The sequence below is a fragment of the Cricetulus griseus genome, chromosome 4 (genome assembly GCF_003668045.3).
Source record: "Cricetulus griseus strain 17A/GY chromosome 4, alternate assembly CriGri-PICRH-1.0, whole genome shotgun sequence".
NCBI classification, from domain to species: domain Eukaryota; kingdom Metazoa; phylum Chordata; class Mammalia; order Rodentia; family Cricetidae; genus Cricetulus; species Cricetulus griseus.
The window spans coordinates 103,670,730-103,698,295 of record NC_048597.1 but is presented as its reverse complement, the minus strand read 5'-3'; the positions used below and the strand labels follow the sequence as shown (position 1 = coordinate 103,698,295).

General features: G+C 42.1%; 1 protein-coding gene across 1 annotated transcript in view; it reads right to left on the bottom strand.

The window, feature by feature from the left end:
- The window catches only part of Ccdc62 (coiled-coil domain containing 62), a 43,676-nt gene that overhangs the window by 6,378 nt on the left and 9,732 nt on the right, over positions 1–27,566 (bottom strand). The window contains exons 3-11 of the mRNA XM_035443321.1: positions 26,181–26,347; positions 24,102–24,203; positions 22,064–22,235; positions 19,676–19,777; positions 11,835–11,923; positions 11,373–11,488; positions 8,426–9,154; positions 4,576–4,720; positions 674–790 (exon numbers count right to left, since the gene is read on the bottom strand). Coding sequence (XP_035299212.1) covers positions 674–790; positions 4,576–4,720; positions 8,426–9,154; positions 11,373–11,488; positions 11,835–11,923; positions 19,676–19,777; positions 22,064–22,235; positions 24,102–24,203; positions 26,181–26,347 — 1,739 coding nt within the window. The remainder of the gene's footprint in view (positions 1–673; positions 791–4,575; positions 4,721–8,425; positions 9,155–11,372; positions 11,489–11,834; positions 11,924–19,675; positions 19,778–22,063; positions 22,236–24,101; positions 24,204–26,180; positions 26,348–27,566) is intronic.

Below are 27,566 nucleotides of genomic sequence, written 5' to 3'. Positions count from 1 at the left end.
TTTGTGTGTTTTAAAACATCTCCAAGAATCTGGGTGAAGGATAAGGCACTTGCTACATAAGGCCCTAGGTCCCATCTGCAGCAGCACAAAAACAACAAACACTAAGTGCATTCAGATGTCCCACAGATCAAAAGGAAGCAGAGGCAGTTTTGACACTGTTTTTGGTTCTGTCTTATTCTCTAGCCCCACAGTATAGCTTTTTATGCTTAGCATGGTGTCTCTCTTCTTGAAACCTTCGTTCTATGAGAATAACCACCTCCCAGTACCTCCTGAGCCTCACCGCTTAGTGGCATATTCAGACCTTATCAATGTATGTCTCAAGAAAGGGGAATCTGGCTGGGGACATAGAACAGTCAGTAAGTGTTAGCCATGCAAGCATGAGGACCTGAGTTTGATCTCCAACACCTGAATAAAAAGCCAGATGTGGCACATGCTCTTGTTACCCCAGTGCTGGAGAGGTGGAGAAGGTGGATCCCTGGCCAGCCAGACTAGCTTAATCATCAAGCTCAAGGTACAAATGAGATACCTTGTCTCCAACAATAGGGTGGACAGCTCCTGAGCAGCAACACTGAGATTGTCTTCTGGCCTACATACACCATGCACACGTACACATCATACACAGCACATCCCTCCCTGCACATACACCTACACAGAGGAAGAAAGGGGAACGCACACTTCTGTTGAGATTCTCACAGCTGATGGGCATTAGTGTGCTCAGCTCCAGATCTGTGACCATCTGCCGAGACTCGGCCAGCAGGCGCTGGAGCTTACTGGTAGGAGAAAAGTCATCCTGAAAAAAACAATGCAGTTCAGCACTGTGAGCGGAGGTGCATTTCTGTGTTTGCACAATCACAATTTATAGACACAGATGTTAACTCTCGGTCAATGGTAGACATCGGTATTTTTTTAATTCATTTTATTTCTTATAACCTACTCAGTGAAATAATGCAACATAATAATAAACATAATAAACAGAACCTACTGCAACTAATTATAAGAAAAGGTTCCTAAACATTTCTTAAACAAAAACTTCAAACCAGGATAGGTATGGTGGTGCACACCTCTAATTCCAGCAGGCAGATCTTTGTGAGTTCAAGGCTAGCCTAGTCTACATAAGTCCTAGGCCAGCCAGGGCTACATAGTGAGACCCTGCCTTTAAAAAGGGGGAGGGAGGGCTGGAAAGATGGCTTAGTAGTTTAGAGGACAGGCTGCTCTTCCAGAGGTCCTAAAGTTCTAAGTTTAATACCCAGAAATCATATGGTGGCTCACAACCATCTACAGTAGGTTTTGATGCCCTCTTCTGGCATAAAGTCATACAAGCAGATACAGCACTCACACATAAAATTAAAAAAAAAATAACTTTAAAGAATCAAGTTGTCGCTGGGCGTTGGTGGTGCACGCCTTTAATCCCAGCACTCGGGAGGCAGAGGCAGGTGGATCTCTGTGAGTTCGAGACCAGCCTGGTCCACAAGAGCTAGTTCCAGGACAGCCTCCAAAGCCACAGAGAAACCCTGTCTTGAAAAGCCAAAAAAATTAAAAAAAAAATCAAGTCGTAATTAGCAGGCCAAAGTAACTGCAAAACAGAACCTTAGCACTAAAGGTATGTGGAGATGTGCTTCAGTTTAATCTTGCTATTTTATTTGTATTGTTTGTTTTTAAAAGGGTGAAGATCAGAGGACAAGCTAAAAGAGTCAGTTCTCTATCCAACATGTAAGTTCTAGGAAGCAAACTCAGGTTGTCAGGCTTGGTGGCAAGCATGCTTACCTTCTCTGAGCCATCTAGATGTCCTTTAATTTAAAAACAAAACATTTATTCATTGTGTGTTTGTATGTTCCATGACACAAAGTCAGAGAAAAATTTTGCAAAGTCTACTCAGTGGATTCAGGTATTTGATTCAATTCATCAGGTTTGGCTGTGATTGCCTTTACCCCATACCAAAAACACCCCACAATCAAATAAATGTAAAGGGAAGTGGCCATCTCACCAGTTCTTTTTTGGTTTCTTGAGACTAGCATTTCACTCTGTAGCCCAGGCTGGCCTAGAACTCACTATGTAGCCCAGATCAGCTCAAACTCACGACCATCCTGCCTCTGACTCCACAGTGTCAGGAGTACAGGTGTGTACAAGTTCTGCCATGTTTTCCTTCCTATGGAATTTGTGTATTTAAAAAGAGGATATAAAATAAAAACTGTTGGACCTAAGCTTATTGCTCTCACTTATTATTTAAAATCAGACAGTAACACCCCTCTCTTTGCTGAGACAGGATTTCTCTGTGTAGCCCTGGCTGTCCTGGAACTCAGAGATCTCCCTGCTTTTGTCTTCCTAGTTCTGGGATTAAAGGTTTACCATCAAAGCCTGGCTAGCTTTTGTTTGTTTACTTTCCTTTTGAAAAAGGAGGAAAACGTAGGTGTGGGGGCTCATATCTATAATTCAAGCACTGAAGAGGGAGACCCTGTTAAAGAAAAAGAAGGAAAGAAGGAAGAGGGGATGTGGTGCACGCCTGTAACACCAGCACTTGGGCAGCAAGTAAGCTCATAGTTGGTTCCAGGCCAGCCTGGGCTACATGAGACCTTGTCTCAAAAGTGCTCATCCTTGCTGTAGTTCCTGAATCCTACAGTAAGATGGTGAAAGAGACCACACACACACACACACACACACACACACACACACACACACAGCTTCGTCCTCTGTTTCATCACCAGGCCTACTTTGCCCATTATCGTCAGCAGAATGGAGATTTCAATCTGAACCTAACTTCCTGGGGACTCACAAAGGTGAGAGGATTTCTTCTGTAGTAAAATGCCACGCTGCCATTTCTGCAGCCATGTCTTTAAGGTCACCAGAATGTCACCTTTGATTCTCTGGAGACTGCTGTTATCAGAGGATATGTGAAGGGATGGGTGGTTAAGGACAGGCAGCTGAGTGGAATTTGCTGCCAATTCTTTATGTATTGCTGTTAGTTTCAAGTTGCAGGGGGGGGGGATCAATACAGCAGTTTCTGAAAGAAAAAAAAATACTTTTTAAAAAGAACCTTGAGGATTGGCAAAATGGCTGAGTTCAACTCTGGAACCCACAGTGGAGAGAGAGAACCAATATCAGAAAGCTAGCCTCAGACTTTCCTATGAATGTACACCCTGCACTCACACATGTACATTACACACAGACAGTCTATTAATAAATAAAAACTTAAGAAAATAAAAGTAAGCTGGACGGTGATGGCACACACCTTTAATCCCAGCACTGGGGGGGGGGGGAGGCAAAGGCAGGTAGATCTCTTGAGTTCAAGGCCAGCCTATGTTCAGGTGGAGCCTCCAACTCATCCCTGCATGGTCTTGAAAGCCCTATTCCTCCCTCTCTCCCTCCCTCCCTCTCTCCTTCCCTCCCCCCTCTTCTCTTTCTCTCTCCAAGCCCTGCTTGTTCAGAGAGTCTCTGAACAAAGGAAAGGGGGCAAAAAGCCCAGTTCTACACTCTTGGCGACTATAGCAACTCCATCTCCTGATGCCTCCTGCTGGCCAAGTTCTCCCTCCCCGCAAGTGCTCAGCTTTTGACCAAGTCTGGGCACAAACCCAGCTTATGGTGGACACATCATCACCTCTTGCCCTACAATCTATAAAATCTCTGGACCTCAGACTTCTCTGGTCTGTTCTGGGACCAGTGAACCTGCCTGCTCTGATCAATACACCTGTTGTTATATTTTTTCAATTTGGCTTGATCTGGCTTACGGCATTCGTGAAAAAACTTACTATTGGGTGGTAGAACACCTATTAGCCTGGTCTACAGAATAAGTTTCCAGGACAGCTAGGGTTACTCAGAGAAACCTTGACTCAGAAAGAAAGAAAGAAAGAAAGAAAGAGAGAGAGAGAGAGAGAGAGAGAGAGAGAGAGAGAGAGAAGGAGGGAGGGAGGGAAAGGAAAGAAAAAGAAAGAAGGAAGGAAGGAAGCTAAAAAGGGAGAAGACAATGGGGAAAGTGAGAACACAATAGGGAAAGTATAAGACCAGAAAGAGAGAGAGCGAGTATAAAACTGTGAAAGAATAAAATTTTTCAATTAGCCTTAAAGGCCTGTGATTTAAAATAAATTTAGTGCTAGATGTGGTGGCACACGCTTTTAGTCCCAGCACTCGGGAGGTAGATGCAGGAGGATCTCTGTAAGTTTGAGGTCAGTATAGTCCACATAGTGTTCCAGGACACTAGTTAAAAGACAGCTAGGACTCTTGTCTCAAAAAAATCAAAAACCAACCCCTACCCAAAATACATTTTGATGATTTTATTTTATGTGTATGAGTATTTTGCCTGTATGAATGTGCACATGTGTGTTTGATACCCATGAAGTTCAAAAGAGGATTCCTGAAAATGGATTTATAGATGGTTGTAAGCCATCAAACCTGGATCTTGTCCAACAGCAGCAAGCACTACTAACTGCTGAACCATCTCTCCAGTGTGTGAGATGGTTCAGTCACACAGCCCATGACTGTAAAAACCTAGAAATGGCCAAAATTAAGCAACAGTGTTACAGAAGAATAAAAGCATGGACACTTTGATTGACTAAATTGGGAACTTTCATGTAAAACATAAACCTTTTCATTGGACGATGCTGCCTCTTTGCTGATGAACAGACTCTTGAATGAGGTTATTTTGTCTGGAGAGGTCTCTGACTCATCTTCTCTTTCAGCAGATTTTGAGGGCCCCAAACACTGGGGAGGCTGGACGGCAACGAACTCACTGCAAACAAGACCAAAGAGAAATAGTACCACACATATATCACGCATACACTTAAAAGCATGTTAAAAGGACAAAAAAGTACCAGGCATGTTGTTCATATTTATAATCCCAGCACTCAGTGAGGAAGCCAAAGCAGGAAGACTGACAGACCACAAGTTGAGGCCAGTCTGAGCTGCATAGTAAGTTTCATGCCAGCCTAGGGGACAGAATGAAATGCTGTCTGAAGAAAAAGTAAAAAGAGAGGAAGGGAAAAAGAAGAATGTGACAGGATCTTGCTGTGTAAGCCAGGATGGCCTCAAACTTGTTAAGAAGCCCATGCTGGCCTATAACTCAAACTCCTCCACCACAGCTCCGAGTGCTGGGTTAACAAGCATGCATTACCACTTCTAGCTTAAACATGTTTTCTGAAATAAGATCTGAATAGAGAACTATACATTAATGCATATTTTTGCAAGTAAAAAATTAAAATCCATAGTTCAGGGTAACTACAAGAACAAGGAATTGATTCTAAACTGAAGAATGGATAAAGAAAATGTGGTATATTCACACAATGGAGTACTACTCAGCAGTAAGAAACAATAACATTCTAAAATTCACAGGCAAATGGACAGAACTAGAAAAAAAAATCTAAGTGAAGCTCCCAAAACCAGAAAAACAAATGTAGTATGTATTCACTCATAAGTGGATACCAGATATAAAGCAAAAGATACCCAGCCTAGTTTTGCCCTGGTGTGTGTGGGAGACTTCGAGAGCCCATCCCACTTGAAGGGATGCACTCTGTCTCTGAACACATGGGGAGGGACCTAGGCCCAGCACAGGAAGATTTGGTGGACTTGGTGGAGCCCCGGTTGGGGGCCCTACCCTGCCTGGGGAGTGGTGGGTGGATGGGGTGGGGGGTAGGTTGGAGGTGGGGGAGAAGGAATGGGGGTGAGGGGAGGGAGAGGGAGAGGGAGAGGGGAATTACATGTGAAACAAGCCTGTTCCCTAACTTGAATTAATAATAATAATAATAATAATAAAAAGAAAAAAAAGATACCCAGCCTACAATTAATAATCCCAGAGAAGCTTGAACCCTCTTCCATAAATGGAAGCAGATACAGAAATCCACAGTAGAGAGATGCCTTGGTCCTGCCTCAGTGAGATGATGGGACAGACTTAGTAGACTTCCTAGGAAAGGCCTTACCCTCTCTGAGGAGCAGATGGGAGAAGGGAGAAGTGGGGGAGGGGGATCGGGAAGAGAGGAGGGAGGGAAAACTGGGATTGGAATGTAAAAAATAAATTAATAAAAAAGAAAGTTAAAAAAACAAACAAAAGAAAAAAAAAGAACAAGGAATTTAAAAACCAAATGGCAGGTGGATCTCTGAGTTGGAGGCCTGTGGTCTACAGAGTAAGTTCCAGGACAGCCAGGGCTATACAGAGAAACCCTGTCTCAAAAAGCCTTAAAAAAAATAATAATAAGGAGGAAAGGTCCAGCAAGGTAAAGCATACCTTTGATCCTAGAACTCAGGAGGCAGAGGCAGGTGGATCTCTGTGAGTTCCAGTCTAGTCTGGTCTACAAAAGCTAGTTCCAAGACAGCCTTCAAAGCAATACAGAGAAATTCTGTCTCGAAAAAACAAAACCAAAAAAAAAAAAAAAGAAAGAAAAGAAAAAAGAAAGAAACCCTGTCTCAAACAAACAAACAAACAAACAACAAAAAACAGAAAACACCAAAACCAAAAACAATAAATGAAGTACAAAAAAGCCACCAAGATAGCTCAATGGGTAAAGTTGCTTGCCACCACATCTGGGGACCAGAATTTGATCTCTAGAACCCATATTGTGGGAGAGAACCAACTCCTACAAATTGTCCTCTGAACTCCACAAAAGTGTTGTGGCATACACACACACACACACACACACACACACACACACACACACACACACGAATAAATACATTTAATTTTTTTAAAAGTATGGAGGCTAGGGGTGCAAGCTTACAAGCTTAACATGATCAGCCCTGGGTTCATACCCTGAAACAAAAGAAACAAAGTTTTAGTGAAAAAATAAAGAAGGTGCTAGGGACAAGATACTACAGAAGGCAGAGGTAAGCACTTGTAGAAGTGTAAGGTTTTTTGGCTTGTGAAACTGACACAAGTCCATAACTTTGTGAAAGTAGAATGGCACTAGGCAGGTGACTGCTCTCCTGTAGGTACTAGGTCTCAGGAAACACACAGAGGAGCAGATGCTTGTGGTTCCCCTCACAAAGAGACCTCACTTGCTAAGTGGAAAGAGGCACGGATGTGAACATTTACCTAGAGAATAAAGTGGATACACAGGTTCTTGTAACCTGAGGGAAACATTAAAACACCACTATCTTTTTCTATTTAATCACACATTTGTCCTGTGCATGTGGCTCAGCTGGAAGAACAAGCTGACATTTAAATGACTGAAGTTAGTGAGTCAAAGGGGCCTTGAAGGAAACCCCTGAATGTAAATTTGAATTTATTTGTACATTAAACTTAATATTTATGTACACACACACACACACACACACACACACACACACACACACACACACACACAGTGTTCTCAAAACCACGCAATGCAGGCTTTCCCCGTATAAATAAAGAATGTTTTGGGGGTGGTGCTTAAGGCTGTAGCTTGGTGGCAGAGCCCCTGCCCAACATGAATAAAGCCCCCATTTCAATTGCCAGCACCACACATGCACAAGATCTTGTTTACTAGGGACAAACAGACAGCTATGTCTTCCTGATAGTTGCAGCTTTCCAAAGATCTTTAAAAACCAAATGGCTTAATGACAATTTAGTACAGCAAATGGTTTTTTAATTTTGCACTTGTCAGAATATCTGTATGGTTTTTAATGACTCAAACTTCTTTAAAAGGGCCCAAGAATACCCTACATAATGTAAGTACTAGAAATTTTAATCATAAAGTCCTGTGGAAGTCAATGCAATGACTAAAATAAAGCTCTCAATATAGAAACTTCATCCTTTCTGTGCTCTGAAGAGCTATGTTTTACTTAAAAATAGCAGGCACTATTATAGTGCCACTCAGCCACAAGATTCAGCAACTCTAACAATAAGACAAACTTGAATAATTTAGCATATACTAATTGTCTTATGAAAAAAAGAAGCCAGTTACTTTTATCAGCTTGTTAAACACCACCGCTCTGTCTTTCACTTTAGAAAATAAAAAAGCCTGGTAACTGAAAAGTTGACAACAGATACGAGCTGCACACAGAAGCACAGCACCTTGGGTATGTAACGTGAGGAGTGATCCCAGATAAGGACAGAGACTGTGACTGGGATCTGTACTGTAGTGTGGGCCTCAAAGGGTCAGCCTGTCAAGTGGAAAGGACCCTGGGGTGAGGAATGCTCCAGAACAGCATTCCACTCAGCAGTGACCTACTTGTTTGTTTTCTAATAAAACATCATTGCCCAACTCAGAATTGGTTTTATTTTTAAGTAAAACCTCTGCCTCAGAAGCTGCCCTCAGTGCAAACTCTCCATTGGAGTCTAAAGTCTCTGTGCACAAAGATTTGAGTGTCTATGTCATGAGGAAAAGAGTGAAAGGTTTGTCTTAAATAGGACTGCAGTTTGCAAACAGTGCTTTCTCGATAGCCATAGGCATACATGTCTACTGCAGCCCTTTCTGTGTCTATCATCACTTATGCACCTGTGTTTACAGATATGAACGTCACTAACCTTGCTGAGGAATTATATTTCGTCCCACTGACACCTCCTGAACAAGTGCACAAAGTTTTGTGACGAACAATCCTTTGCGTTTTGGAAGGCTTGAAAATGTTCATCCACTCTATGTCAGTCATGTACCCTGGGGCTTCCACGATGATGTTACTTGGGTGGCAGCACTTGGAGTTACACAGGTCAATGTCACCCATATAGACTTCATTTTGGGTGCAGCATGAGATTTCAGATGTAGCTGTGGGGTCCTGGCAGTCCTCATCAGGCTTTCCCTGCTGTTTTGAAGCAGAGCAGTTAGAAAGGCCCAGGTAAACGTTGATGTCATGCCACTGCTTCTCATCAGATAGCGAGATGGATGTTTCTGAGAGCTCCTTCTCTTCCATCTGAAGCTCCACTTCATTGCTTTTTGGTGATTTTGCATGAATCTTGCATAGTGTAATTTTGTTTTCGGGTTCAGTCTGGATTTTTCCACCCAGAGACCAAGATTTTTGTTTCTCCAGTAAGTCTTTGGTAAATAGAGATGAGAGAGCAATTACACTTTTTTCCCCAAACGTAGTATTAACCTGTAGCTTCTTCTCTCTGCATGCATCACAAGAGCTCTTGTCTGACCTATTGTGCTGAGTCAACGTGACCTCAAACTTTTGATCCTTAACCAATGACTTCTGATTTCTCTCTCTCTTAATATCGATTTTTGGGTAGTTATTGTCAAGGTCTGATAAACACATGTCTCTGCTACAGTGACATTACAAAAAAATAGGCGTTATAAGATAGACTTGATACTATCATCTACTAGTATTACCTCCCCCAAGCCTCATTAGTAGGCCTAAATCCCAATAAACCCATTAGTCTGACTTTCAGAGACCAATTCCAGCCCTCATATAGGAAGCCTTTCTGAACACCAATCCTACATTCCCCTCCCCTTTCCATCAAAACAACAGCAACAAAATCAAGACTGCTACAGAAATGTAACAAGACCTTTGCCATGCCTTCCTCTAAGATTTTTTCCTATCAGAGGTTAGATGAGACAGGTTCTCACATTGTAGCCCAGGCTGGCCTAGAAATTGTAATATTCCTGAGTACTAGGAATACAGGCATTCACATCATGTCGGGCTTGTATTCACCAATTCTGATCCCTTAGAAAGCACAGCTCTTTCTTTCCATGGTGGTATGAACCACTCCCCAACCTCCATCCCCTCTCCAGCATTTTTTTTTTTAAACTTATACATCTTTTTGTTCGGGGAGAGTTTCAAGACACGGTTTCTCTGTGTAACAGCTCTGGCTGTCCTGGAACTTGCTTTGTAGACCAAGCTGGCCTCAACATCACTCACAGAGATCTGTCTGCCTCTGCCTCCTGAGTGCTGGGATTACAGGCATGCACCACCATGGACTGGTTAACTTTATACATTGATTGATTGGTTGGTTGGTTGGTTGAGTGTGTGTGTGTGTGTGTGTGTGTGAGAGAGAGAGAGAGAGAGAGAGAGAGAGAGAGAGAGAGAGAGAGAGAGAGAGAGAGAGAGAGAGAGAGAGGGAGGAGATCAGAGGACAGGCAGTTGCTTCTCTCTTTCCACCACATGGGTGCTGGTGATTGAACTCCGGTGCTGGTGATTGAACTCTGGTCTTCAGGCTTGGTGGTAGGTGGCATTACTTCTGGAGCCATCCCACCAGCTATGGCATGAACCACTTCTAAGAAGCAACCTCAACTCCTCCAGTACCTCACAGTGGCAATGAAGTTCAAAGAGGAAAAAGACATATGTCGAAAGCTTGAAAGAGAATACTGCATGGGCCAGGGGGCTGCTGGTGGCAGCAGTAGATGGGACACAGAGCAACAGAGTGGCAACCCCTGCAGAAGGCATGAGGACAGAAGTACAGCGCAGCACAATGAGTCCTGCTGCCAGCTGCAGTTACAGTTCCTATACCCTGTCCCTGCAGCTACCGCCTCTAGTTCTTCCAGGGAGACAAGCTGACAATGTAGTCCAGACTCCATAGTCCCCTGCAGACTGGGGATACCCAATCCTTCTTCTTGAAATGCACAATGGCAGGAGCTGGAGAGCTGGCTCAGAGGTTAAGAGCACTGGCTACTCTTCCAGAGGTCCTGAGTTCAATTCCCAGCAACCACATGGAGGCTCACAACCATTTGTAATGAGATCTGCTGCCCTCTTCTGGCTTGCAGGCACGAATGCAGACAAAACATTGTATATACAATAAATAAATTAATCTTAAAAAAAAGAGTACCAGTCTTTACAAACCCTAAACACTTAAAAAAAAAAAAAAAAGCACAATGGCTTAGTTGACCATGCCATCACAGGTCTATAATCCCAGTAAAGAGGAAGAATGACATCAGTTTAAGACCAGCCAGGATGACTTAGTGAAAATATATTTTAAAAACATAAAAAAAAAAGAAAAGGACTTCACTGTTGTAGTTATCTGCATTATCAGGCCACTCTCCTAGTGCTTCAGATTAACAATCATCCCCACAATTCTTGTCATAGACAAGGAAAGAATGCCTCCCAACTGGCAAACAAACAAACAGGAAGACCTGAGCTCCTGTTGCAGCCACTGAGGCTATTCTTTGCATTATTCTTTGAAGCTGGTATCAAGTCCCATAGATCTTGTCCCCTGTGGTAAGCCCATTGCCTACACAATGGAAGTGCTGCATTAACGAAGGCCTACCTATCTCTGTAGTGTCTACTCCAGCTCAGAGCCTCTTACACACACACAAACCTGGTCTACAATTTTATTTTTGTTAGATGACTAGGTAACACCTACAGATCACACCTAAAATTCTTACATTAGGTCCCCCATAGCACCAGGATTATCCTAATTATTAGTATATAGATTTATTTCCTACTGTACCAGTAATAGCAGCGGGTACTGGCTTACAGCAAGCACAGAGTAAAACTGACCTAATGAGGAAGTAAATATCAACATCAACACCATTGACTAAGGTTACCTGTATTCCAGGGACTTTGATTCTTCCATCTTTGAGTCATATATCTGTATTAATTCCTGAGTATTTTCTACATTGAAATTAAGAAACTGCAGGTCACTCTGTTGTTTTACGTAAATCTGCCAGAGATGTCAACAAATCAATACAACAAAAACAAATCCAAACTGAATCAACAGTTTGGTACTTTGAAATCCTATAACAGACCAGATGGTTTGCTTTGCTGTTTCCAATGGTCGCAGCAGGATATTTTCATACATCTCGTCTCCTAACCTCTAATTCCCTCAGCCAAGATATCTGCTAAGTATGACATATGCCTGATGTGAAGATGTAAGAGGCACCATTAACAGTCAACAGGTGCTGGGCGGTGGTGGTACACACCTTTAATCCCAGCACTCTGGAGGCAGAGACACAAATCAATTCCCCACCATTTCCCACCTATGGTCACAGTGGACAACTGGGCCATACCTGTCTCAGATTTTGTAGCTCTGAATTAGTACGATCTTGCTTTGACTTTGCAATATCAAGTAACTCATCTTTCCTTTTTTCTCTCTCGGCTGTGTAAGAACAAAAATGATTGGGTATTTTTCATCAGCAATGTCAACACACACACGGATCAGGTTCTAAGGATTTAATGACTAACACTTTTGTTGTGGCTCTTAAACTTAAAAAACTGCCGAAGAGCTTTCATGTGTGATTCTGACTAGATTCATCATGAAACAGGAAAATGTACAGTGTAACTAATGTCAAGTAAAAAACAAAGAACCGAAAGGAAAGTACACACACAGGATGCCTGAAAGCAAGTGAAGCATAGCAACACAGACTTGTAAGTTCATCACTTGGGAGATGGAGGTGAAAAACTCAGGAATTTGTTAGAACCTGGTATGCTGACCCCCACCCCCTGACAATAGGTGGGACACACATGTCAGCATTCAGGCAGATACGCAGGCAGCTCAAAAGGGCCCTGTGTTTCATGGTCACATCATGGCTTCATCACTCGTTATGGGGCTGTGTAAGGACTCAGTATGTATGTGCAAGCTTCCTCTTTCAAGTGTGTACCTCCACATTCTCTCTCTCTCTCTCCCTTCATGTCTCTCCCTCTCTCTCTCTCTCTTTTCTGCTTCCGGAGGTCCACCACTAATTCTTCTTACTCTCTGCTCTGTTCTTCCATTTCTCTCTCTCTCCCCCTCTCGCTCTTCCACCCTGTAATAAACTGGTTAATGTATCTCTCGTGTTCATGTCTCATCCAGCGCTTTTTCCTTTATCTTAAACAAAATAACAACAACCCTGACTCAAAAAAAAAAAAGTTTGAAAGTAGGTCTTGAGAAATAGCCATTATCTTTACTCACTGACACAGGATCCCTCTATCAGTCCAGGCAGGCCTTGAATTTATGATCCTCCTAGAGCCTCTACACTGTTGGGATTATGGTATCCTACCACCTCTGGCTAAGGACTTATATTTATTTTTAAATATTTCACTTTTTAAATTATATGTATGTGAGTGCCTATATGTATATGTGCATCACATGCATGGCTGAGGAGCAGAAGAGGGCACCAGGTCCCTTGGAACTGCAGTTACAGACAGCTGTAAGCTGACAGCTGCCATGTGGTTGCTGGGAATCAAATCTGGATCCTCTGGAGGAGCAGGTATTGCTCTTAATGGCTGAGTCATCTCTCCAGTCCTGGGAACTTATTTTAACAAGCTGAGTTTGGTGATGTGCACCTGTGTTCCCAGCTACTCTGGGTCTGACACGTGAAAATCATTTGAGGTCAAGAGTTAGAGAATAGTCTTGGCAACATAGAAAGACCCTATTAAAGCACTACAAAAACATACTAAAAGCCAGGCAGTGGTGGCATACGCCTTTAACCCCAGCATTCAGGAGGCAGAGGCAGGGGCAGATAGGTCTCTGTGAGTTCGAGACCAGCCTGGTCTACAAGAGCTAGTTCCAGGACAGCCTCCAAAGCCACAGAGAAACCCTGTCTCAACCCCCCCCAAAAAAACCCCAAAACAAACAAACAAAAAACCCAAAAACATATTAAAGAAGTTACTTTCAGGAGATGGTGATATGGCTTAATGGTAGAGTGCTTACTTAGTCCATGGAAGGGCCCTAGGTTTGACCCCTAGCACCAGCATTACAAAGTAGAGTATACAGAAGTCAGGTGTTGGCACACACTTTTAATCCCAGCACTTGGGAGGTAGAGGCAGGTGGATCATCTCTGTGAGTTTAAGGCCAGCCTGGTGTAGAGAGTAAGTTCCAGGACTGGCTCCAAAGCTACAGAGACACCCTGTGTTGAAAAACCTAAATAAATAAATACATAATCAATACTAAGAGATAGAAATGAAATTATTTGGTATTTGTCTTAGTTACTTTACTTAATACTTAGTACATCGGTTAGTTACTTAGTTACTTTTTATTGCTGTGAGGGGACACTATAATCAATACAACTCATAAAAGAGTTTCTTGGCTTACAATTCCAGAGGGTTAGAGTCCATGACTATCATGGTGGAGAGCATAGCAGCAGCTGAGACCTTAGATCCTTATCCACAAGTTAGGGGTGGAGAAAAGTCAGATGGTGGTGGCGCATGCCTCTAATCCCAACACTTGGGAGGCAGAGGCAGGTGGATCTCTGTGAGTTCGAGGCCAGCCTGGTCTACAAAGTGAGTTCTAAGCCATCCAGGGCTGTTACACAGAAAAACTCTGTCTCGAAAAACCATTAAAAGGCGGGGAGGGGCCTGGAGAGATGGTTCAGTGGTTAGGGGTGCTTACTGCCCTTCCAGAGCACCAAGTTCAGTTCCCAGCACCCATCCCGGGCAGCTCATACCCACCTGTAACGCCAACCCCAGGTTTGCCCTCTTGTAGCCTCCAGAGCACTGCAATCACCTGCACACACCTACACAAACACACATCACACATAGTTTAAAATAAAAAGTCAAATATTTAAAAAGAGAGAGAGAGCTCACTAGAAATGACATGGGTTTTTGAAACATCAAAGATCACCCCCAAAGATAAACCTCCTACAATAACGCCATACAATATCATCTTTCCTAAACAGTTCCACCAACTGAGCACCAAGTACTCAAACATATGAGCCTATAGGGCATATTCTCATTTAAGTGACCATTGTGCATTAAATTAACACACTGTACTTCATAAGTATGTAGTATTGTTATTACAACTATCAGTGGTGTTAGAGATCAGATCTAGGCCTGTAGCATGTTAAGGAAAAAATACTGAGCTACTTTAACACTGAGCTACATTTCCAGGCAATACAATGAATTACAACTCTATTGAAAATAAACTTTTGGAGGTTGAAGAGATGGCTCAGCCATTTGTACTTAAGAGGACCTGTTTCAGTTCCCAGCACCCATATGACAGATCATAATAATCTGTAATTCCATTTCAGGGGATCTGATGCCCTTTCTGGCCTCCTTGGGCACCAGGCATGCATATGATACACAGATATACAAGCAGGCAAACACTCATATGCATTTTTGTTTTGTTTTGTTTTGTTTCTGAGACAGGGTTTCTCTGTATTGGTTTGGAGACTGCCCTGGAACTCGCTCTGTAAACCAGGCTGGCTTAGAACTCACAGAGATCCACCTGGCTCTGCCTCCCAAGTCCTGGGATTAAAGGCATGCACCACCAATGCCTGGCTACTCATACACATTTTTAAAAAGATAAACTTTAGATGCTGGTGTGCCTGTGCATACCTACACTCCCAACACTTGGGAAGTAGAGGCAGGAAAATCAGGAGTTCAAAGCTTCCCTTGGTCACATAAGACCTGTACTCAAACAAACAAACATACAAAAAACACAATAAGTAACTAAACAAACACATTTTAATTTAACATTAATTTTTTATCTTACTATTACTTTGTGATTAGGATTTATTTCTACTTGTCTATCAGTGTATATGTCTATGAGTATGTATGAGATGCTTGGAGAGCAGAGGAGGGTAGCATTACTTTCCATCTTTTTTAATGATAATTCTCTTAAAAGTTAAATAAAATTACATCATTTCCTCCTTTTCCTCCCCTCTCAGCAATCCCTCCCTTGTAGGCCTTTGCTCTCTTCAAATTCATGACCTCTTTTTCTTTGTGTTTTTATACACACACACACACACACACACACACACACACACACACACACACACGTACAACCTGCTCAATCAATATAATGTACTTGGCCACATATAACTTCAAGGCTGACTGAGCACTTGGTGTTGACAACCAACTGGGGGCTCTTTCCTGGGGTCCACCTATATTTTTATAAGTAGCAAATAATTTATTAACTTATTGTGTTTATTTTTAAAGTAACTGCAAGCACACACGTACTATGGCAAACTTATGGAGGTTATAGGATTGGGGACTTAGTTCTCTTCTATAATGTGGTTCCTGGGGGTTAAACTCAATTTATCAGCCTTGGCAGCAAGCATTTTTAACCACTGAGCATCCTTCGGTCTACATTTATTTATTTATTACACACAAAGTTGTACATGTGGAGGTCAGAGAGCAAGAATCTGTTCTTTCCTCCTACCATGGAAGTCTCGAGTATTAAACACAAATGCTCAGGCTTGGCAGAAAATGCTTTTACTGGATGCGTCATCTCAAGAGCCTATTCTCCACCTATTTCTTAGAGGCAAAGTCTTTCCCTGAATCTGGTTAAATATGGATATAGCTAGGCTAGAAGCCAGCAAGCCTCAAGGATCCTCAAGTCTCTGTTCCCCTCAGAACTGGGTAATTTAAGGGATGCCTGGCTTAGTGCTGGGTGCTGGGATCCATCTGGTCCTCAGGATTACAGAGCAAGTACTCATCACCACTGCACTACCTCCCCAGCTCCATTTTATTTTATTTTATTTTATTTGATACAGGCTCTTGTGTAATTCAAGGTGACCTTTACCACCTTTTGTAGCCAAGTTAGGCCCTGAGCCCTGGTCTTTCTGCCTCTACCTCTCAAGGTCTGGGATTACAGGCACACCCAGTTTAACGCTGAGTTTTACAACAACCTTCTGTTTCATAGGAAGCAATTCTAGCATAAACAGCCATGCTTCCTTAGTCCAGACAATGATCTACAAAGCTGCTTAGCTAAGGGATCAGAGTGCAGTGGATATGTCTAATTCTACAAGTTGGTTACAGAAAACAGAAGTGAAGTTGTGCTAATAGCTCTGCCTGAGAACAGCACAGCATGGGGGATGGCATTCTGGGGTCTGAGTCTAGCTGAGGCTCTGCCTGAAGCCTTCATTCATCGCTCACAAGACACACTAAATCATCCTCCTTGCAAGCTCCTTATGACCAGTTGGTACAAAGAAACGGAACATGTCTCTAATTTTCAACAAGAGGAAACAAAGTTCTGAACTTGAAAGTAAAACTTTAGAACATCTCACAATGATAAATAAAATGTGTCACGTTTCTGCCATAGTACTTCCACAGAACTTGACAGAATGTCCACAGTAAGCCTTTTAAAATTCTTTGTTACTCCACTCACTTTTGTTCTACTAAGTATTGAATGCAGGATTCAGTGTATACTTGGCAGGTACTCAATCACTGAGCTACACACATACCCTCAATTCTATTTTTTTAATTTCCAAATTCTTATTTTCTTTTTTAAAAGATTTATTTACTTATTTTGTATACAGTGTTCTGCCTACATGCCAGAAGAAGGCATCAGATCTCATTACAGATGGTTGTGAGCCACCATGTGGTTGCTGGGAATTGAACTCAGGACCTCTAGAAGAGCAGTCAGTTCTCTTAACTGCTCTCCAGCCCATACCCTCAATTCTTATTCATTTATTTAACTCTGTATTTATTTTTATGTGTGCCCAGAGCCTTGAACATGCTAGGCAAGGGCTTTACCACTGAGCTATATCCCCAGCCCTCACTTTTTTTTTTTAAGTGTAGGGTCTCACACAGTCCAGGCTGCCCTCAAACTGACTGCATAACTGAGGCTGCCCTTGCACTCTTGGACCCTTCTGCATCTGAGTGCTGGGATTACAGGTGTATACCTATACCACACACTCATACACATTGGTTTTTTCACTGTTTTGTTTATTTGCTTAGAGACAGGATTTTTCTGTGTAGCCCTGGCTGTCCTGGAACTAACTATGTAGACCAGGCTGGCCTCAAACTTACCTGCCTCTGCCTCTGCCTACTGGTATTAAAGGCGTGCGCCACTACAGGCCCCTACACTTTGGTTTTTGTGATGCTGGGGAATAGCAGGCAAACACTCTATCAACTGAAGTACATCCCTAGTTCCCTCAATTTTCCTTTGTAATTAAAACATACAAAAACTGTTTGAAATAATGATGTATAATTGTCTTCAGTAGAAAGGCAATCAGTTGAAGAAATGTTTTTAAGTTATTTCCCAAAGTGGATTACAGTTTTATTTAATAAATCTCATACATATTATATTTATGAATAAAGGGTGGGCCAGGTGCAATGGTGGTACACACCTATAAGTCTCAGTTCAAGACCAAATTTGGGGCTGGTGGTATAAAATACCCTGAAAACTAGGCTTAATCCTCTCACCTTCCCACGAAGTGTCATATGTATGCATGTATGTATGTATATGTCTTAATATAATATGCAGGTAGTTGAAGACTTGCACGACATTTACCTTTGGAAATATCCCTCGGAGTACACTAGAGGAAGTCAAGCAGTGTTTATAGCATTTGCTTAGTTCTAATTCTCTGTGGCCTGTGAGTGTCTGGGCTTTATTGAGATAACATACAGGCTGACCCAGATTGTCTGATCTCAACTATAAAGAGTATCCTTAGCTACACACAAGGACAACTAAGACAGAAATCCTAGAAATAATGAACACAGAGACCTCTAGTGGCGAAACTGGCACTGCCCTGCCCTAGTCCTTAAGAGGCAGTTGAAAATGAGTGAAGGATTCCATCATATTTGAAAATTCTAAAGGTAATGCTGTACTTTCCCTTTAAACTGCAGGAATTTATTCTCCTCTTAAAAGGAGGGGGATTGAGGAAACAAAGGCTGAGCCAAAAATGTTCATCCATTTTCTCTTTAATTCTCCCTCCAAAACTATGATTTTCCAAACACAACTGCTGAAATGAAAGCCTAGGGAAACCTTGGTGGGTAAGGTTATGAACAAGCTCAGTGTCCACAGTGAGAAGGGAAGGGACTTCACAGTGGAAGTGTCAGGTGACATGGCAGGGCAGTGCCAGGGAAGGTGGTATGTGATGGGAAGGCTTGGGACAATTACACATGATACTAATTAACAAAGAAGATTTGTGCCTAGCTTTCTTACTTTGAGTCACACCAATGCAACAATACACATGAGTGTTTCCCCAACTCAGCAACTGAAGATAGTTAACCTGCAAAACTTAATGCTGAATTCCTAAAGAGGTTAGTGCTGGAGGCCAAGTCTAGTGCTAGGTAAGTAATCTGCACAGTAGGTTACACCCCAGCCCTTTGAACTCCGGATTGTTACTTAGCATTTGTGAAATTATAAACACCCTCCCCTCATCAATCCATAAGATTCTTTTTAAATGATGTTACTTCTGATCCTTCTGTCTCTACCTTCTAAGTTCTGCAATTACAAGTTATACACTGGGCTGGAGAGATGACTCAAGAGATTATGAGCACTGGCTGTTCTTTCCAGAGGTCCTGAGTTCAATTCCCAGTACCTACATGACAGCTCACAACCATCTATAATGAGATCTAGTGCCCTCTTATGGTGTGCAAGAATATGCAGGAATGCATGCAGACAGAACACTGTATACATAACAAATAAATAAATCTTAAAAAAAAGTTATATGCCACCAGGCCTGGCTACTGATGGGGATTGAGCCCAAGGCTTTGCGTGCTAGGCAGGCACTCCACGAACTATGCTAGCTATACTCCTACCCTAAAATGAACTTCCCAGCAGGAGTATTTTATTTTTCTCCAAAAGCTTAATAATGACCCATTCAAGCTGGACAAAATATACCTACACTTTACAGGAAGAAAAACAGCTACTTGGAGGAAGATAAAAATGTTGAAACTGGGAAGTGGTAGTGCATGCCTTTAATTCCAGCACTCAGGAGGCAGAGGCACTCGGATCTCTGTGAGTTCGAGGCCAGCCTGGTCTACAGCCAGGGCTACAAAGTTAAACTCTATCTCAAAAAACCATAAATAAATAAATATTTTTTAAAATGTAAAAACTCAAGCCTAGTCCCTTACCAATCCCTCAAAAGACAGGGGGAAACACCCAAAAGCTTATTTTTAGGGGGGTGTACATCCTTTAGCCTGTGACAAAAGGCTGACAAACATTCAACTATTCAAATACTTCAATCTAATTTTTTTTTACCAGTAAAAATTAATTCGTCATTCAGGCAACTTTTCTCTTGTTTGAGGCGAATGATCTCTTCTCGTTGTTCATTGTTTTCTGTTGTCTTCTCATTTAGGTCCTCTTCATAAACAGAAGGAAGAAAAGTCCTCAGGTAAATACCAGCCTCCTAGGAAACACAGATGCTACACAAAACCTCCATGTGCTCAATGGCCTCTGAGGACCCTATTGGGTCTACAGCTGGGCCGTTCATTATCCCTGATCTGGTTGGTCTCCTGGCTCTGGCCTGGCCTTTCCAGCTACACCCAGAGGACACAGAGCAATCTTTAAAAATAAAAACTCCTTGTATCATTTTTGGTAAGAAGCCCTCCCTGACACACTTGGATGAAACCCAAATTCATTACTGTAAACAGCAAAGCCCACAGTGACATGGCCTTCCCTGTTCCCTACCTCTCTCCCCTTCTTCCTCTCAGTTCCTTGACTGCCTCTGGGATAAAGAAAAAATAATTTGGGTTTTGTTCTCCATTCTTGGTGAACAGCTTCTGGATCTCTTAGAATCTCCTGAGTGATGAGTGTGTCTTGTCATTCAAAAGAAGCCCCTTTGATAATGATAACACTCAGGAAACTGAGGCAGGAGGATCACAAATTTGAGACTACCCTGGGCTATGATATATGATAAGACCTTGGCTCAAAAAAAACAAAACAAAGCCAAATGAAACAAAAAAGGGACCCTTCCAGATCCCACCCTAGTTAGCATCTGGAACCCACTGTTCACCAGCCATCAAGGGCTGGAACTTTCAGCCCTACTCATTGGCCTCCAAACCAAGGAGAGAGCTGAAGACAGAGCTCCATAAAGGCTCCAGAGGCCTTGAGACAGACAGCCCCAGCTACATACATGTGGAGGGGTTCAGGTTTTGCTTTGGGAGAGGACCTAGGAGCTCTGCACATGGAAGTCACTTCCATCTGCTGCTCCAGAGTGTCAGACAGAAATGGGGAAAAGTGCTTCCCTGGGTTTTCTTCAATGATGGGGCTCAGAAAATGATGGAGGCTGCTCAGGTGGTTATGGGAACCCTTGCTTTACTGCCAGCTGGTTGGTCAGAAATATGTGAGGCTCCCCTAGGATTGGAGATTGGTGTCTTAAGTGGGAACAGTCTTGTGGACATGGACCTGTGGGATGGTCACAAATTCCAGGTACACAGACAGCATCAAAAGCGTCAAACTGAACTGAATGTCTGTGCACCCAACTGGTAAGGAGAAATACAGAGCTCCTTTTTCCAAGAAGGAAGGAAACAAACCCAGAATGGCCCCACTTAAAATCTACTCTAGGCCTTCTGCATTTGCTTTCCTGCTTTCTCAATGGGGTCTAGCTACAGTCCTGTCTACAGTCCAGTTAGAACTCAAATGCTAACTCTTCAAATTTACTTTCTCAGTCAACCTGACTAATGAGTTTCTCTCCCTTGCTCTCTGTTCTATTTCCCATTACCCTACTTTTAAAAATGCTTTAAATAAATATTGAGTTATCAAATATTCATAATATATAAATATTGACACCATAGACTTCTTGAACATCTTGCTTGGAACACACACATCCTCAATAAACACTGATGACCTACAATGTATCCTTGGTGTTGTACTAACCCAAAGATATAACCCCACTACTGCCATAGGGCTTATGAAATTATGGCTTTAGCTGATGTTATGAATGGAGACAGGACTTAGGACAATTGGTAAAGGCATGGGAAGGCCAAGACTGTACATTAAATTGGTCAGGAGATTTCAGATTTAGGAGGTGGGGCTGAGACAGGATCATATATAGCCCAGGTTGGCCTTTGAAATCCCTGTGTAGTGGAGGACGGCCTTGAACTGATTGCCCCACCCCCCTCCCTCTCAAGTTCTGGAACCTGTACTACTTATTATGCCTGCATCAAATTTCAGAGTCTCTTAGTTAAAACAATTTAATTTGAGAATAGGCAGCAATTCTCTCCACATTGTGCTCAAGCTTGACTATGCCAGGAAGACTGAGCCATTGTCTTTAATGATTTATTTTTTTTATTTTACGTTGCATTGGTGTTTTGCCTGCATGTATAGCATGCATATCTGTGTGAAAGGGCTGGATCCCCTGGAACTGGAGTTACAGACAGTTGTGAGCTGTCATGTGGATACTAGGAATTGAACCTGGGTCCTCAGGAAGAGCAGCTAGTGCTCTAACCACTGAACCATCTCTCCAGTCCTGCCACGGTCTTATGAAGCATTTTACCCTGGACATGATTCTATATAAATGAAACCAGACACTGCATGTTAGGATCCATACCCAGGAATAAACCCACTCTCATGTATAAGAGTAAGGGAACTCAGATAAAGAAATAAATTCCCAAGACAATGTATTACTATCTTAAATTATTTCCTTACCTTTCAGTTTATTGATTTCAATCCTAAGTGCCTTCAATTTCTGCTTATAATCTTGCTTTTCTTTCACAATGCAAGTTTCTGCCATTTTAGCGTCACGTAAAGCATGCTCCAACAATTTAAATTTAGCTGAACAATCTGAAATGTGATTGACTGCCTCAATAATATCTTTGTCCTAAAAACCAAGGAGAAAACTGTTAGGCTAGATTTTTAAATTCTAAATAGTCAGTAAGGTTGTTCTTACTTAGACTGTACTGTGCAGTGAGTTCCTTTCTAAATGCCTTTCAGGTTAACTCAGTTGCTGTAACTCTATGGTAGCACCAAGTGGCAAAGGAATCAGCAGACACAAAAAAATTCATATCTGACCCTGGCACTAAAGCAGCCATTTCAGTTTACTTGGCTGGCCTTTCTCTTGAAAAGAAATCAGGCTTTCTTTTTTCCAGACAGGGGTCTCTTTATACAGCCCTGGCTATTCTGTAACTCTATCTGATATAGACCAGGCTGGCCTCAAATTCACAGAGATCCACCTGCCTCTGCTTCTGAGCACTAGGATTAAAGGCATGTGCCACCACACCCAGCAAGAACTAGACAATTTGGTGGCCAGGCTAGATTGTTCAGCAAGTCATGAGTTGACTGCTCTTTGATGGGGATGCTATTCTCCGGATCACAGGTAAGTTCTGTGGGGCCAAAATTTCCTACCTACATCCAGCTTGTTAAGAGGACAGACTCTTAAGACCTCATCCAACCATACTGCTGCATTAGAAGGTTTTGTGGTTGAAGCTATCTGAAATTTTTTTTAAAGAATCTGCTTGCTGAAAAGCAATTCCAATATCATAATTAATATATAACAATAGGTGGCCAAGGTAGCTTAGTGGTAGAGCACTTGCCTAGCACATGAGGTTTTTATCAGAATGCATGTGTGGTGCTGCTGGAGAAATGAGTGTGCTCTGGAAGGTATACCTGTTAATCACGGTATTTCAGCAAGTCCCCAAGACTGTATAGATAAGCATGTGCTTCTAGCAAAGATACTTTGCTCAATTAGAACTTTGGTGGTGGGTGTGATGCTTCTTTTTTTAATTATTTATTTTTATTTTATGGTGTTTTGCCATGGGTGTTGGGTGCCCTGGAACTGGAATTACAGACAGTTGTGAGCTGCCATGTGGGTGCTGGGAATTGAACCCAGGTCCTCTGGAAGTGCAGTCAGTGGTCTTAACCACTGAGCCATCTCTCCAGCCGGTGATGCTTCTTTATGAACACAGTATCCTAACATGGGGGGAACTGTTGGAAACATCTTCACTATTTCACAAGCTCTGGCAGTGCTGTGATGAACATCATCCTGGTCATTATCTTAACTAAAGCTAATTCTACAAATTTTTATACTTTTATCTTTCATTTTCAGAAAGTTTATTTATGACCATATCCCAACGTTAATGTTGAGGAAAATTATAAATGAATACATACAAATGTCCCCCTACACCAACATTATCCCCCTGCTTAGCAACTGCCAAAGACACATGCATGAGACAGGGGAGTGCTCACTCTATCTGGGGAGCCCCTGCATCAGTGTTTGGCAGCTGCCAGTTTTCCCCTTGTTCTAATAAAAGACTCAAAAGCATCTAATGGTCAGTATCTTCAGGAGAGCTACAGCAGATACCTGGGAAGGGAACAGACTCTTTGAGATGAAGTGCAGAAGCTTTGGGAGCAACATGTAAACCTCTCTTTCATTTTTTTTTTTTTTTTTTGGTTTTTTGAGACAGGGTTTCTCTGTGTAGCTTTGGAGCCTATCCTGGCATTCTCTCTGGAGACCAGGCTGGCCTCGAACTCACAGAGATCCGCCTGCCTCTGCCTCCCGAGTGCTGGGATTAAAGGCATGCACCACCAACCCTGGCCTCCTCTCTTTCATTTTTGAAAAGAGAAGATGAAATTAGCAATGTTAGTAGCTGTTTCTGGGCTGCTAAGAGCTTGGGGAGAGATGGAGTGTGTGGGTGAGCTCCGAAAGCTACAGAGTGCTCTGGAAGTGGAGGTACGGCATTTTAATTACCTTTAGCTTTATCATGGTAGTGAGAGACTGCTCTCTAGCTTGCAATTGTCCTACCTGAGCAGAAAGTTCCACTAATGTGCTGCTGAGATTTTCATTTCTAGCCTACAAGGGAACAACATAGAAAATATTGAGTCTGCAAATGCTTTCATTATGTTACTAACCACAATCAACATTCATTTCTCTATTTTTTAAAATTTAACATCTTTAAGAAACAAAGTGGGCTAGGTAAGCAATCATCAAAAAAGTACAAATACCTATTTTTCTATTAACTCTAGATATTATTCTCTCAATATTTAGCAATTATTCTAACTTGCACTGATTTTTATAGGTTAATTTTATAAACATTTATTTTTATTTTTGAATAAAATCATTTTATTTTAATTAATTCACAAATAAAACACCACACAGCTGGTTTAAAGAATCCCAGTCCCAAATTCTATGCCTTTCCATGAACACAGAATGGCTGTTCTGAAGCCCTGGAGCTTTGCTTATGATTTTTATGACTTTCAATATCAATTACCTTTTTATTCACTATCCAGCACAAAAAAAATAACTATGACAACTGAAACTAGAAAAAATATAAATTCTGTTTTCTTTCATGACTTGTGTCCTTTTCCTATTTTTTATTCATAATCTTAGGTTGGGACAAAAGAAGATAATGAAGGAATGAGAACTGAATTTCCATAAAAGAAATGGCCTTAGTGAATTCTGCACATTTTTTTTTTTAATATACAGGCTAAAAGACTTTACACTGGGTTTGGTTCAATTTGCCAATATACAAATATATGCAAAACTCCTATAGAAAGAAAAACACAAAAAGTGAGTCATTGCCTAAACTGGACTTGGGGTGATAATGATGTATCCACCCAAATTCACCAATTACAACAAACAGACTACTGTGACACAGTATAAAGAGAACCGATCCATAGTCCGTATGGTTAAGATATCTTTATTCAGATAAACACCAGCCGAGCGCAAGCCAGAGCGTGCCAGGGGCAGTGAGACAACTAGGCCAGAGAGAAGGGGCTCCCATGTGCTTTGCCGCCCCTCAAGAGCCCCTCCTGCATCATCCTGACCTCACCTTGACCATGCCCTGACAGGTGTGGTCAGGCACACATGTAGCCAGCCTCTAACAGGCATGGCTTACTGTCCCCTACAACACAGGGCATCAGAAGTGGGGGAGGCTGTGTGTGTGTGGATATATCGGACATGGGAACTCTGTACTTGCCATTCGATTTTGCTGTAATCCTGTTCTAAAATATATAGTTGAGCATAGTAGCACAAACTGTTATTACAGTATTCAGGAGGCTGAGTCAGGATTACAAGTTTGAGATCAGCCTGGGCTACACTGTGAGACTATCTAAAACAAATAACAATAATAAACAAATAAACAAATAAATAAAGGAAGAATAAAATACAGAAAACTCAATCTTACCAATTTTATTTCAAATATGCTACTAGCTTTGCTATGGGTGTATTCATTGTATCAGATACACTTTAGGTTAATCTCAGTGCTTGAGATGCTGAGATTGGAGGACTGCAGTTCCTCCAACACTAGCTAGAGGAGACTGAAGGAAACCAGTTTCAAACAAATAAACAACACTGGGAATGTAAAGCACTCAAGTCTTCAAGGCCCTGGGTTTAATCTCCACTACGGCAAAAGGAGAGGGGAAAGGAAGAGATAGAGGAAAAGGATAGGGAGGAGGAATAGAGGGGGGGGGGAGCAAGGGGATTCAGAATTTAGAAAGCCAAATTTGAAGCTACCAAAACTTGAAGGTACTTATTTCAGATGAGAAAGGTTTTCTGAAATAACCCATTGTTGGTAAAATGGACAATGCTTTTACACCAAACAGCAAAACCCTTTATGGGTTGTGATGAAATTTCACCTGCAGGACAGAACAGTGCTGTGCAGCTAGCCAGAAAGCATGGAGAACACAATGCTAAGACAGACAGACACAACACACACTGCACATTTCCATATACATATATCCATTTTTAATGGTGACAATGAAAGTTAATTTTTCTGTAACTGAAACCCAGAATTTGGACTTACGAAGTTCATTAAAAATTAAAACCAACCTCAAGGTCTTCCGAGAGGAGGACAGAATGTGTGGCCTTTTGAACCATTTCCTGGAGCTGCTGCTGGGTCTTCTGAAGAGCTGTCTGACATTCTGCTTGATTGGATTCAAGGATTTTGACCTTCTTCATGAGAGACTTGATTATGTCAGTTCTTTTATGCAGCTCACCTGAGGGAGATTTCAATCACCGTGTCTGTACTGAGATGTGACAGGCAGTATTTTCAAATAAAGGTGAGTTAAATGTTTTAAAAACATCTTATTATGAAATGCACAATACCTAACATGTATTCCAGAAATAAACACTGGCACCAACCCAGAAGTCACCTTCCTAAACATAATCTCTCTTAATGTCCACTTTCCAGGCCACTGTCCTGATTTTAGACTAGTCCCTTCCTTGCTACCCACCACTCCTCATGCTGAGGGTGGTATGCCAAGCACCTATCTGCTCACCATGGAGCCCTACACCTTTGCTTTTATTGTTACTGTTCTCCTATCTTTTCATCCACCCCAAAGCACCGTCTGGACCCCACACAAATGGAACTCAGGACTCTGCCTTTACACTTGTTTTGCCTGACATTAAGATCCTGAGAGCCACCCATGTTGTAACTTGTGTTCATCACTAACACTGCTACATGAGTCTATGAAATCCAACATGGATTTCTCTATCTACTCCTAGTGATTATCGAGGTTGTGCCACTTTGCAGCTGTTATATAGGGCTGCTCTGAATGTCTATTTACATGTCTAACAGAGGCACATCTGCTTTGCTACTCAAACTGCGGTCCTTGACCCTGAAGCACTAGCATCATTGGGGAGATTATTAGAAATGCAGACCCCTAACCCAGACATAGCATCTGTAATTCCAGCAGCCCAGAACCAGGCAGGTGAAGTCAGTGAGTTTAGGAGCTCAAGATCATTCTTTGCTGCAAAGCAAGTTCAAAACCAGCCTGAATTACAGAATACCCTTTCCAAAATTAAAAAAAAAGGGGGGGGGGAGAAAAAAAAGTGCTGAAGACATGACTCAGCAGTTAAGAACTTATACTGCTCTTGCTGAGAACTTGTTTGGTTCCTGGCACCCACAGTGGGTGGCTCACAACTGCCTGTAGATCCACTTTAGAGGATCAGACTCTCACCAGCACCCTCTCAGGCATCAGCACCTACCCACGCACACCCCACATAATAAAGAACAAATAAAGGCTGGAGAGATAGCTCATTGTTGCTTTTGTCGATTTGGATTTGGTTCCCAGTACCCACATAGCAGCTCACAACTACCTGTATTGCCAATTCCAGGTGATCCAACACTCTTTCCTGGCATTGGAGGGCACCAGGCATCTATGTGATGTACATACACACATATATCCAGGCAAAGCACCCATACACATAAAATAA